General features: G+C 39.2%; 1 protein-coding gene across 6 annotated transcripts in view; it reads right to left on the bottom strand.

Moving 5' to 3' along the window:
- LRRC28 (leucine rich repeat containing 28) overlaps window positions 1-13,966 on the bottom strand; it is a 211,562-nt gene that overhangs the window by 48,194 nt on the left and 149,402 nt on the right. For all 6 annotated transcript variants that reach the window (XR_016035672.1, XR_016035673.1, XR_016035675.1 and 3 more), the window contains one exon: window positions 13,645-13,747. Coding sequence is in view for 2 of the 6 variants with exons in the window: in XM_055417715.2 (XP_055273690.1) it covers window positions 13,645-13,747 (103 nt within the window). In the remaining 4 variants the exon portion in view is untranslated. The remainder of the gene's footprint in view (window positions 1-13,644; window positions 13,748-13,966) is intronic.

The following is a 13,966-nucleotide window of genomic DNA, read 5'->3' as shown; positions in this document are numbered from 1 at the left end:
TCTTTTAATTTCATGGCTTCAATCACCATCTGCAGTGATTTTGGAACCCAGAAAGATAAAAGTCAGCCACTGTTTCCACTGTTTCCCCATTTATTTGCCATGAAGTGATGGGATCGGATGCCATGATCTTAGTTTTCTGAATGTTGAGCTTTAAGCCAACTTTTTCACTCTCCTCTTTCACTTTCATCAAGAGGCTTTTTAGTTCCTTTTCACTTTCTGCCATAAGGGTGGTGTCATCTGCATATCTGAGGTTATTGATATTTCTCCCGGCAATCTTGATTCCAGCTTGTGCTTCCTCCAGCCCAGCGTGTCTCATGATGTACTCTGCATATAAGTTAAATAAGCAGGGTGACAATATACAGCCTTGACGTACGCCTTTTCCTATTTGGAACCAGTCTGGTGTTCCATGTCCAGTTCTAACTGCTGCTTCCTGACCTGCATACAGGTTTCTCAAGAGGCAGGTCAGATGGTCTGGTATTCCCATCTCTTGAAGAATTGTCCACAGTTTCTTGTGATCCACACAGTCAAAGGCTTTAGCATAGTCAATAAAGCAGAAATAGATGTTTTTCTGGAACTCTCTTGTTTTTTCCATGATCCAGCAGATGTTCACAATTTGATCTCTGATTCCTCTGCCTTTTCTAAAACCAGCTTGAACATCTGGAAGTTCACGGTTCACAAATTGCTGAAGCCTGGCTTGGAGAATTTTAAGCATTACTTTAACTAGCGTGAGATGAGTGCAATTGTGCGGTACTTTGAGCATGCTTTGGCATTGCCTTTCTTTGGGATTGGAATGAAAACTGACCTTTTCCAGTCCTGTGGCCACTGCTGAGTTTTCCAAATTTGCTGGCATAATGAGTGCAGCACTTTCATAGCACTGTCTTTCAGGATTTGAAATAGCTCAACTGGAATTCCATCACCTCCACTAGCTTTGTTCGTAGTGATGCTTTCTAAGGCCCACTTGACTTCACATTCCAGGATGTCTGGTTCTAGGTGAGTGATCACACCATCGTGATTATCTAGGTCGTGAAAATCTTTTTTGTACAGTTCTTCTGTGTATTCTTGCCACCTCTTCTTAATATCTTCTGCTTCTGTTAGGTCCATACCATTCCTGTCCTTTATTGAGCTCATCTTTGCATGAAATGTTCCCTTGGTATCTCTAATTTTCTTGAAGAGATCAAAGAGGAACCCCAGATACAAAGTACTGACTATATGTGGATTCTGGACTACGCCAAGGACCCGCCCCAACCCGTGAATTATTCAAGGGCCAACTGTACATGAATGCGAACTAAGCACGTGAAAAGGTGTTCAACATCAACAAGCATTAGAGAAATGCAAATTAAAACCATGAGACATTACCTGCTTTTAGAATGTCTGAAAGAAAAAAAAAAAACTGACAAGGATTTTCACTTAATACACAGTAACACAATCATGCTGGAAACAGTTTGGCAGCTTTTTGTAAAGTTAAACATACACTTACCACATAACCTGGCAAATGCATTCTTAGATATTACCCAAGTGGAATGAACTTATGTTCACACAAAACCCCAGATATGAATGTTTGCAGCAGCCCATGTCATTCCATTTGTATAACATTCTGGAAAAGGTAAAATATAGGGATACAAAACACGCCCTGTTTCCAGGGACTGGTATGTCTCCTTAAGAAGAGAAGTTAATTCTCCTTAAGAAGAGAAGTTAAGGGACACGAAGGACATTCTTGGGGTGAATGAAGTGTTCCAAACCTTGATTATAGTAGTGGCTATACAACTGCATGCATTTGTGAAAATTCGTGGCATTATATACTAAAAGGGTGAACTTTGCTGCTTGTAAATTACAGTTTAATAAAATGAACAAAAAACAAACAAACAGTACCATTATGGTAAAGAGGGTCCTAGAGCCCTCTGTTATGTTAGCCATTAGTCTTTGAGTTACTGGGTTATGGGGAAATCTTAGGGGAAGGGCAGACACAGCAGCAGGGGACCTCAAGAGCTTTTAATTCAATGGCTATTCATTAACTTGTGCAGAAACACTTCAATATTGTCAATAAATTAACAGCCAATATGGGTACACTAGTGCAAAGCAGCTGCACAATGCCCTGTCAATGGTGTCAACATTTATATGAAATTTTCCTCAAATGTTTTTCTTTGATTTGCTACTTTGTCTTTATCCCTCTTACTTTCAAAACCTCTGCTGACTCTATGTGATCATATAAGCATGAGGGTCTGTAGCAGCACAACTGTGATTTTGTATGAGTATTTCTGTGTGTTAAAAGGTATTACTCTTATGAACCATTTTGTAAAGATGAGGAAATTTAAATTTTACTTTAAAATTACTGTCTGTTTCTTAATATGGAGAAAATTAACATGAGAGGACCATATCCAAAATGCTATTATGCAGCATGGCCACTAAGTCCGGAAACACAGGCCAACACAAAAGATTCTTTTGATGACATACAATACATAGTAGGATGATTAAATTTTTCTATCAATTTGGCTAGGCCAGGGCATCCAGATATTTGGTCAAACACCAGTTCAGATGTTTCTGTAAACATATTTTCAAGATGGGATTAACAATTAAATCAGCAGATTTTGAATAAAGCTGATTACTCTCTATAATGTTGAGTGGGCTTTGTCTAATCAGTTGAAGACCTTTAAGAGGAAAAGACTGAGCCCTTAAGGAAAAATTCTGCTTCCAGACTGTCTTCAAATTAAAGCTGCCATATCAGCTCTTCCTTGAGTTTCTAACATGCTCTGCAAATTTCAGACTTACCAGTGCCCACAATCATATGAGCCAGTTCTGTAAAATAAATCAATCTCCTTCTCCCTTCCCTCTCAGTGCCCATCACCCCACCTACACACACACCCCCACACACACACTCCCTCTCTTTCTACTGGTTCTGTTGCTATGGAGAAGCCTGATACTCATGGTAAAGCATATTGTTTTCAAACTTTACAGCCATACTTTAGCTTGAGAATACTGAGCAAAACCACAAACAAAAACAGGATAAAAAGTAAGCAAGTGATTCATGAATAATTACTTCATATTGTCATTGCCTTAACAGCTGCTGCTCCTTAACCTTACAACTGTTGATTAAACTCTACAAGGACACTGTCCAAAGAATATAACAATAACAAAGGTTTAGAAAACTGAAAGCCATACTTTTCCTAATGCTTTCCAAATGCTAGAAAGATAGGTTTCTGACAGAAACCTCTAAAAAGACTCACGTGAACAAGTAAGTGGATCTTCATTTCACATACCGTCTAATTTCCCTTTGACAATTCTTTTAGCAGAAGTTCCTATTCTTCACCACTGGCTATAAACAGCTAATTAAACTCATTTTACGAAACTTGTATTAAGTGCCTTCTCTGGTTAACCCTGGAGAAGAGAGGCAGCTCTGTAGAATGCAGGGTAAGAGGGAGGAACTCACATGAGTAGGCATCCTTCTGCTGGACCTGGACAAACAACTGCAATCTCATCAGAGACTGAATATCCATTCCACTACACAGAATGATGCCAGAAAAGAAAGGCAATTTTTACCCTTGCTTTCAAGAAGCTAGTAAAGAAGCTCAAACATACAAAGGTGATTTTAGACCAAGGAGAAGAGGGAGACAGTGTATACAGTCAATTGTTAAGTGTGGACAATACTCTACTGCCAACTAGCTCTGTGACCTGGGACACCTTACTTAATCTTTCAGAGCTCCAATTTCTTAATTTCTAAGATGATGTTACAAGGGTTGCTGGGAGGATTATGTGCAATGCACAGACAAATCTATGAGTACGCTACCTGGTACACAGTAAGGTAGAAATATTTACAGTTGTGCTTTCTTCTTATTACAATAAGTGATTCTGGGGGGTAATATACATGCTGTGATGGTTTTCATATTAACTTGGCTTGACCATGGTACCCAGACCTTTAGTCAAACGCTAGCCTCGATGTTGCTATGAAGGAATCTCTATTGAAACCTAAGATTAACATGATGATATTTCAGGGAAAGGGAACAGGGATTTGGCTCTTTTGGCTCTGTGAATGCACAGGGCAGACAGGGCTATATAAACAGTTCCAGTGGCTACAGAGTCATGTCTATGGAAGAGTATAGCAAATGGCAGAGCAGGCAGGAAAGGCACCTATTTTGAAAGTTAGTGTTGCTCATCTCAGTAAGAAGTCATCGTGAAATAGTAAAGAGAGATGGAAGCTCCATGATGTGTTCAGTTCACAATAACATGAAATAACTATTAAGTGGCAGTTATTAGGCTTTGGTAACTTCAATTTCTACCTCAATAGTTTTTATTATTTTAGAATGAATGCTGAGGTGGTTACAAAAAAGACTACATTCAAATCCTTAAGTGAGTTATTAAAATGAGTTGGTGTTCCAGTGGCTAAGATTCCACATTTCAATGCAGCAGGCCCGGGTCCGATCCGTGGTCAGGGAACTAGATCCCACATGCTACAACTAAGACCCAAGACAGTTAAATAAGTAAAGAAATGCTTTAAAAACTGAATTGAAATCTGTTACAAATGTCAGGACCCTTGGCTTAGTTACACAGACAATTCATAACAATGATCACAATTCCTTTTCAATTCAATGTTTTCAGAGCTGCCATTCAGCATGTAAACAAGATAAATGAATAGTAACATCATTTTGCCACTAAGATTATGCTCCAAAACATGTATGTGGTTTAGCAAATTAATTCATATGCATTTTCAAACTTATCACTCCACCGACCAAAGTGTTGACAGTAAAGAATTAGTTTAAATCCCCTTACCAAAAGAACCCAAATGACTAAATTTTATACTTCAGAAAATATACTGTCATCCACATGCTCATTATTAAGGGAACTGCTCCCGGATTAACCCTTTTTAGCAAAAAAAAGCTAAAAGGAAAGGGGAGAAGTGAACATGGGGAAGGAAAGAAGCTATGCCACCCTGATAGAATAAGCCTTGATTTGGATAAAGCATCTGTCCTCTTGGCAGAGTCTCTTCAAGCCTTAGTTTTGTTCCATCTGGGAACACATTTATTTTACTTTCATTTTTGAAGGATATTTTTGCTGGTTGCTAGGTTGACTGTTTTTTTCTTTGGCACTTTAAAAATATCATTCAACTGTTTCCTGGCCTTCATAATTTCTGATGAGAAGGCAACAGTCTTTTGAATTATTTCTTTGTCTGTAGTTTGTCATTTTTCTCTGGTTGGTTTCAAGATTTTCTTTTTACGTTTGGTTTTTAGCAGCTTTGCCTGAGTATGGTTTTCTTTGTAATCTATATTGCTTAGAGTTCACTTAGTTTCTTAAAAATGTAAATTTATATGTTTCATCATATTTGGCAAGTTTTGGGACAATATTTGTTCAAACAAGTTTGTTGTTATTTCTGCCCCATTTTCTCTCAGGTTATTTTATATTGTCTGGCAGGTTCCTGATGATGCTGATGTTCACTCTTGTTTTCAATCTTTTTTCGTGTTCTTCAGATTGAATCTTTTCTACTGATCTACCTTCCAAGTTCACTGACTTTTCCTCTTATACCATTCTGTGTTAAGCTCATCAAGTAAAGTTTTTACTTTCCTTGACACTAGGTCATATTTTCTTTATTCTTCAAATGTTATGCAATTTTAGATTGTACCCTGGACATCTTGAGAGTTATATTATGGATACTCTGAATTTTGTTAAATTCTTCTAAATCTTAGAAGAATGTTAGTATTTTTAAAATAAGCAATTAATAATTGCATTGGAATCAAAGTACAAACTCTGTCTCTTGAGTGATAGCTCAAATCACACCTCAGTTTTGTTATTTTTTTTTAATCTGTAGTTAGGCTGCTCTGTGCCTGTCCCATGTAGGTGTGATTCAAGTATCTAATATTGCTTGTTTGGGGTATGTAGGCAGCTCCTACACAAAAATGCACTGTAATCCAAAGGATATTTTCTAGTATGTTGATTTAACTCAGAATTTGGAATACATTTCTCATATAGACAACTCTGTTATATCTTCAGCAGTTATATTAACAAACCATGTAACCTAAGTATTTATCCAACTTGTACCCAAACTCAGCTATAATTGCTTATTTATGTAAGAAAAAGCACAGCAGTAACTTGGTTTTCTTTGACTCATATAATCAGACAACTGAGAAAATAAACCTGATACAGGCCACGTTTGATATAGGTCTGGAACAGGCCTTCTCAGTAGGCAAATGTGCCAATTCCACTTCATAAAATTCTAGCATGGGAGGGACTTTTCCTTTGAGGTAAAACAAAAAAGAAATGAAGACATTTATTTCTGTAATAACAGTAAGACAAATCCAGACAAAATAAAAACCACATTTTTCTAGGAGACTAGCAAAGAGCATGAGTGCAATCCAGGATGGCTCCCATGCTCCTCCCCTCCTGAAAGTCTCCTCCACAAGAAAAAGGGTTAAGCAGTGTAATCAATAGGATATAACAGAAAGGGCAGTGTGTGACTCCAAAACTAGGTCATAAACAGGCACTATGCTACAAATTTTCACTATTCTACTTTTCTCTTAGGGTATTTATTTTTTGCATTAGTTATTTTTGTATATTAGGATAAATATCTAAATGATCTTTTCTACAATTATTAGCACAGTGCTGACTTGCTACTTAATGTTCAATAAGTATTTGACAAATAAACGAACATGAAATAAGGAGGAGCTACCTTTATTCACATTTCTATGAATATCAAATATAATGAGACTTCTGAGAATTATTGAAACTGTGCAATATTTGTTGACTGCCATTTTTTATACCTTTTTATATGTTTTACACCTGGTTCTATATTTTCCTTCTGTGATGTGAACTTTACACATATATCTATCTATCTATCTGACTTTTTTATATCATGCCACAGATCCCTAAAGCTGTACTCATTGTGCTCCAGTTCTCTTTGACTGTTAATCAGAAAAGGGTACTATGATTGTTTCAGAGAAAGCATAGTACAGCAGGAGCTGGTTTTCTTCTTTCTATCCCTGGGCTAGAAGGAGCATGTGATGGTGGTGGAGAATAAAGTGTGAGCTTCTTCTATTTTCAGCTTAAATATCATCTCCTTGGAAAGAATCAGCACCAGGTGTGTTTAATTACTGACTGTTCATTTGGATCCCCAGTTAGATTATGAGGTCCATGAAGGCAGGAGGGACGGAACTGTTTGGCTCCTACACCATATGGCCATTGTCTAGAGAATAACCAAACAGAGGGGTTGCTCAAAAATATGCACTGAATAAACAACTGGACCCGATCCTCGTTCAGAACCAAGAGGTATACTCTCTAGGCCTCTGACATCCTAACGTTCTTTACACAGATTTACCTTAGAACCTTGTTGTTCACCCTGCCCTCCTTTTCCCAAACCATCCTTCCTCTGACTTGGAATGGGAGATTGCCTTTGTATATATACACAGAAAAAAGAGACAAAACAAGGGAGCCCCTTAATTCTGTTGTTAAGACTTTAACAATTACGATGTATTAGAATTCAATGGCTGCTGAACAACCGTTGACAGGACGATGTTGGATCCCACCATAAAAAGATACCCTGCATCCAAAGGCAAAGGAGAAGCCCCAGCAAGATGGTAGGAGGGGCACAACTGCATTAAAATCAAATCCTAGACCTGCCAGAGATGCTTGGAGGGCACCAACAAAACCTTGTGCCCACCAGGACCCAAGGAATACAGCAGTGACCTCCACAAGAGACTGAGCCAACCTGCCTTTGAGTGTTTCAGCGTCTCCTAAGGCAGCACGGGTCAGCAGTGACCTACCGTGGGGACAGGGGCTCTGGCTGCAGCAGACATGGGAGGTGCAGCATGCGGCATCATTCCTCTTGGAGGAGGTCACCAATAGCTCCACTATCGAACTGCCGAGCAAGTGACTCACAAATTGGAGAACTATATCAAAGAAGTTCTTCTACTGTTGCAAAAGTTCTAGGGTCCATAACAGATTGCCAAACCTGGGGATCCAGCAAAGGGACTGAGGACCCCCAGGGAATTTGACTTTGAAGACCAGTAGAATCTGATTACAGAACTTCTACAGGACTGGGGAAACAGACTCTTAGAGGGCACAACAAAACTTTCTCTGCACCAGGACCCAGGAGAAAGGAGCAGTGACCCCAAAAGAGACTGAGCCAGACTTGCCTCTGAGTGTCCAGGGTCTCTGGCAGAGCTGTGAGTTGACAATGGCCTCTGGCAGGGTCAGGGGCACTGACCACAACAGTCCTGGGAGCTGCAGCATGCTGACGTAAGTCCTTTTGGAGGAGGTTGCCATTACCACCATTACCCCTACCATAGTTTCGCCTCAGGCCAAACTACAGGGAGGGAACACAGCCCCAACCATCATCAGAAAATTGGGTTAAAGATTTACTGAGCATGGCCCTGCCCACCAGAGCAACACTCAGTTTTCCCCACAGCAAGTCCCTCCCATCAAGAAGCTTCTACAAGCCTCTTATCCTCATCCATCAGAGAGCAGACAGAATGAAAACCACAATCACAGAAAACTAACCAAACTGATCACATGGACCACAGCCTTGTCTAACTCAAAGAAACTATCAGCCATGCCATGTAGGGCCACCCAAGATGGATGGATCATGGTGGAGAGTTCTGACAAAATGTGGTCCACTGGAGAAGGGAATGGCAAACCACTTCAGCACTCTTGCCTTGAGAGCTTCATGAACAGTATGAAAAGCCAAAAAGATATGACATTGAAAGATGAACTCACCAGGTTGATAGGTGCCCAATATGCTACTGGAGAAGAGCAGAGAAATAATTCCAGAAGGAATGAAGAGGCTGAGCCAAAGCATAAACAACACCCAGTTGTGCATATGTCTGGTAGTGAAAGTACAATCTGATGCTGTAAAGAACAATACTGCATAGGAACCTGGTTAGGTCCCATGAATCAGGGCAAATTGGAAGTAGTCAAACAGGAGATGGCAAGAGTGAACTTTGGTATTTTAGTAATCAGTGAGCTAAAAAGGACCAGAATGTGTGAATTTAATTTAAATGACCATTATATCTACTATTGTGGGTAAGAATTCCTTAGAATAAATGGAATAGCCCTCACAGTCAACAAGAGTCCAAAATGCTTGGATGTACTTGGGTGCAATCTCAAAAATGACAGAATGATCTCTATTTCCAAGGTAAACCATTCAGTGTCACGGCAATCCAAGTCTATGCCCCAACCGTGAATGCCAAAGCAGTTGAAATTGTACTGTTCTATGAAGACATACAAGACCTTCTAGAACTAACACCCCAAAAAGATGTCCTTTTCATCACAGGGGACAGGAATGCAAAAGTAGGAAGTCAAGAGATACCTGGAGTAACGGGCAAATTTGGCCTTGGAGTACAAAACGAAGCAGGGCAAAGGCTAATTGAATTTTGCTGAGAGAATGCACTGGTCATAGCAAATACCCTCTTTCAACACACAAGAGATTATTCTACACATGGACATCAGCAGATACCGAAATACCAGTATTGGTCAATACAGAAATCAGATTGATTATATTCTTTGTAGCTAAAGATAGAGAAGCTCTATACAGTCAGCAAAAACAAGACCAGGAGCTGACTGTGGCTCAGATCACGAACTCCTTATTGAAAAATTCAGACTTAAATTGAAGAAAATATGGAAAACTATTAGGCCATTCAGGTATGACCTAAATCAAATCACTTATGATTATACAGTGGAAGTGAGAAACAGGGATTAGATCTGACAGAGTACCTGAAGAACTATGGATGGAAGTTCATAACCCTGTACAGGAGGCATCTTGGTTTCATCCCCAAGAAAAAGAAATGCAAAAGGCAAAATGGTTTTCTGAGGAGGCCTTACAAATAGCTGAGAAAAGAAGAGAAGTGAAAGGCAAGGGAGAAAAGAAAGTATGTATCCATCTGAATGTACTTCCAAAGAAGAGCTAGGAGAGATAAGAAAGCCTTCCTCAGTAAACAATGCAAAGAAATAGAGAAAAACCACAGAATGGGAAAGACTAGAGATCTCTTTAAGAAAATTAGAGATACCAAGGGAACATTTCATGCAAAGATGGGCATAATAAAGGACAGAAATGGTATGGACCTAATATAAGAAGAAGAGATTAAAAAGAGGTGGCAATAATACACAGAAAAACTATACAAAAAAGATTTTAATGACCCAGATACCCACAATGGTGTGATCACTCACCTAGAGCCAGACATCTTGGAGTGCAAAGTCAAGTGGGCCTTAGGAAGCATCACTGTGAACAAAACTAGTGGAGGTGATGGAATTCCAGCTGAGCGATTTCACATCCTAAAATATGATGCTGTGAAAGTGCTATACTCAATACGCCAGCAAATTTGGAAAGCTCAGCAGTGGCCACAGGACTGGAAAAGGTCAGTTTTCATTCCAATCCCGAAGAAGGATAATGTCAAAGAATTTTAAAACTACTGCACAACTGCACTCATCTCACACGCTAGCAAAGTAATGCTCAAAATTCTCCAAGCCAGGCTTCAACAGTACGTGAACTGAGAACTGCCAGATGATCAAGCTGGGTTTAGAAAAGGCAGAGGAACCAGACAGAGATCAAATCACCAACATCTGCTGGATCATAGAAAAAGCAGGAGAACTCCACAAAAGCATCTACTTCTGCTTCACTGACTACGGTAAAGCCTTTGACTTTGATCACAATAAACTGTGGAAAATTCTTCAAGTGATGGGAATACCAGACCACTTTACAAAGCCGCCTCTTGTGAAACCTGTATGCAGGTCAAGAAACAACAGTTAGAACGGGACATGGAACAACAGACTGGTTCCAAATCGGGAAAGGAGTACGTCAAGGCTGTATATTATCACCCTGCTTATTTAACTTTGCAGACTACACCATGAGAAATGCTGGGCTGGGTGATGCACATGCTGGAATCAATATTCCCGGGAGAAATATCAATAACCTCAGATATGCAGATAACACCATTCCTATGGTAGAAAGAGAAGAGGAACTAAAGAGCCTTTTGATGAAGGTGACAGTGAAAAAGCTGACTTAAAACTCAACATTCAAAAAACAAAGACCGTGGCATCTGGTCCCATCACTTCATTGCAAATAGATGGGCAAACAGTGGAAACAGTGACAGACTTTATTTTCTTGGGCTCCAAAATCACTGCCAATGGTGACTACAGCCATGAAATTAAAATGCTTGTTCCTTGGAAGAAAAGCTATGACAAACTCAGACAGCGTATTAAAAAGCAGAGACATTACTTTGCCAACAAAGGTCCGTCTAATCAAAGCTTTGGTTTTTCCAGTAGTCATGTATGGATGTGAGAGTTGAAACATAAAGAAAGCTGAGTGCCGCAGAATTGATACATTTGAACTGCGTGTTTGAGAAGACTCTTGACAGTCCCTTGGACTGCAAGGAGATCCAACCAGTCCATTCTAAAGGAGATCAAACCTGATTATTCATTAGAAGAAGCGATGCGGAAACTGAAGCTCCAATACTTTGGCACCTGATGCGAAGAGCCGACTTATTAGAAAACACCCTTATGCTGGGAAAGACTGAAGGCAGGAGGAGAAGGGGATGACGGAGGACAAGATGGTTGGATGCCCTCACTGACTCAATGGGCATGAGTTTGAGCAAGCTCCAGAGATGGTGAAGGACAGGGAAGTCTGGTGTGGTATAGTCCCTGGGGTCACAAAGAGTCAGACACAATAATCGACTGAACATTAGAATTTTGAATACATTTTGCACAGAAATATTTTATAAGTAAGTATAACTTTCGGGGTGCAAAATGGATTAAATGATCATTTAATGAGCTGGCTAGGAGTATAACCACCAATACTACTTCTATACAAAATGCATTTTGAGTTAAACCGATAGATTAAAAATACCTTTTGGATCACATTTCATTGGCACATGGGACACCCAACATTCCAAAAAAACCACTAATATTAGAAAACAGATTGCTTAATAACTTTCCTTTTAATAATTTTATCTTCTTATTATTAGTACCAAAGGAATATGCTAATAATAATAAAAAGTGTAGACTATCTGCTAATAATTGGCATATTTTGCCTTACTCTTTATTTTCTCAAAGATGTGAGGCTCTCATAAAATTCACTAACTGTGCTACCAGATGCCAAGCAACAATGAAAATATATTTTTAAAAGTTCAGGGGGTGGGGGTGGAATTCCCTTGTGGTCCCATGGTTAGGACTCAGTGGTTTCTCTGCCATGGGCCCAGGTTCAATCCCTGGTCAGAGAACTAAGATCCTGCAAGCCGTATGGTGTGGCCAAAAATTAAAAACAAATACAAGGAAATATGTATCTCTAAACTTGGTACAAACAGAACCTTGTGGCAGTCAGTAACAGCTATATCTAAACACCAAAAAGCTCAGGTAAGAGCTATTCCTTAACTGTGGTAGAAATTTTAGATCATATTACAGTGCAGTCTCTGAAGGCTTTGGTGCAGAAAAAACTGTCTTAAGCCTTGGAGCCTGCTTGCATCATTACATGCATCTTGGTGACTGAGGGTATTTTGCTCACCACTTGGAAAAATTAAGCTATATTATAGATATTTTAAGAACTTTTAGGATTAATGAGTGAGTAGTATCACAGTTGTCATATGATCAGCTGCAGAAAAATCACTGAGCTAAAAACTCTACCACATATTCTACTATCTGTTCCTCACAGAAAGTTCTAGAATATATTCTCTGGGCTTATATTTCATCAGCCTACACAGGCATTGAATTCATCAAGGGTTCTTCCAAGATAACAAGTGCATAATTTTTCCTAGGGGAAGGTCACTACTTCTAGGATTACCCTCTCTGGAGCAATCACTGCTCTGGGCCCATCCCCTGGAGCCAGGCCAGCAGGGGAATGGCTGCCTCTATGTACAGGCTTATTGTCATCCCTTTTCTTGCTAGAAATACATAGAGTATGAGTCAGATTATTCAGGATGTTTGAAGTTATAAGGAGAGAGTCAACATGCTGGCTAAGTAGCCTCCAAGGTGTTCCAAGTATTCTGTGGCTGCTTAAATGAGGAAAGTGAGGCCAGTCAAAAGCTGGCTCTGGCAGCTGAGCTGTCCTGTATTAAGCCCATGCCACTCTGGGAACCACTTCAGGGTGGTTCTGTCTCACTGCTATAGAAGGAGAAGCGGACATCTTTCTAAAAGCCTAACTGAGAAGGAAAGATTAATGCTGTCCTGAAAATAAAAGTTCTTCATTTCCTATTAACTGAAACATCTGCTTTGGTTGTTGGAATCATGATTTGTATTGAGGGACCATTTCAAATGTCAAGCTGTAAATATTTTCAATTGGTAAAGTCCCAGACACTAGGGTTGATAGCGTAGTAAAATTGTCACTGCAATGGAAGGAAAAGAAAAACTTTTACATTAACGTTGATTCCTCCAGTATTTGTGACTGATACTACTGAGTTTATAATGATATGCATGGATTAATTTTTCTTTTACCTGGAGAGCAACAAAAACTGACCAAATTGATAACTTACTAACTAAACTCAAAATAAAATACCCTAATTGCTTGTTCAATATTTTTGGTTTCTAAGGGTATTCAGTTTAGCATGTTAAGTCTCAAAACAAAATTGATTATCAAAAGTTATACATCTATTTCTCAGTTTTATCAGGGCTAAGTACTGAAGCAGAAATAAAGCTAGCAAAAGAGCTGAGTATTAGTATAAAATGTGAAATCAACCTTACCCACTGCACCCGATGACTTTGTTGTACAGAAAGGATGGCAAGCCTTTCAGATGAATGTTGTTATCCACATACACGTATTGAAGTTCTCGAGATCGACCTAAATCTGGGTTAGAAAAAAGAGTGCTGTAATTCTTATAAACATATACCAATATAAGTGAAATATGAAATTTAATAAATAATGTTAGAATAATTCAAAATTTCTACTCTGGAAAAAAAATATTGCAGATTTACCTAGGGTGTGAAATTAAGTCAGCTGCAATATGAGATTCTACATCAGAAAACACAGCATGGAAGCAACCTAGACGTCTATCTGCAGACGAAT

This window comes from Moschus berezovskii, chromosome 21, assembly GCF_049115385.1.
Source record: "Moschus berezovskii isolate FMDL1 chromosome 21, NW_MosBer_1.0, whole genome shotgun sequence".
Lineage (NCBI taxonomy): Eukaryota > Metazoa > Chordata > Mammalia > Artiodactyla > Moschidae > Moschus > Moschus berezovskii.
Note: the sequence above shows the minus strand (reverse complement) of the source record. Positions and strands in the feature narration are given on the sequence as shown.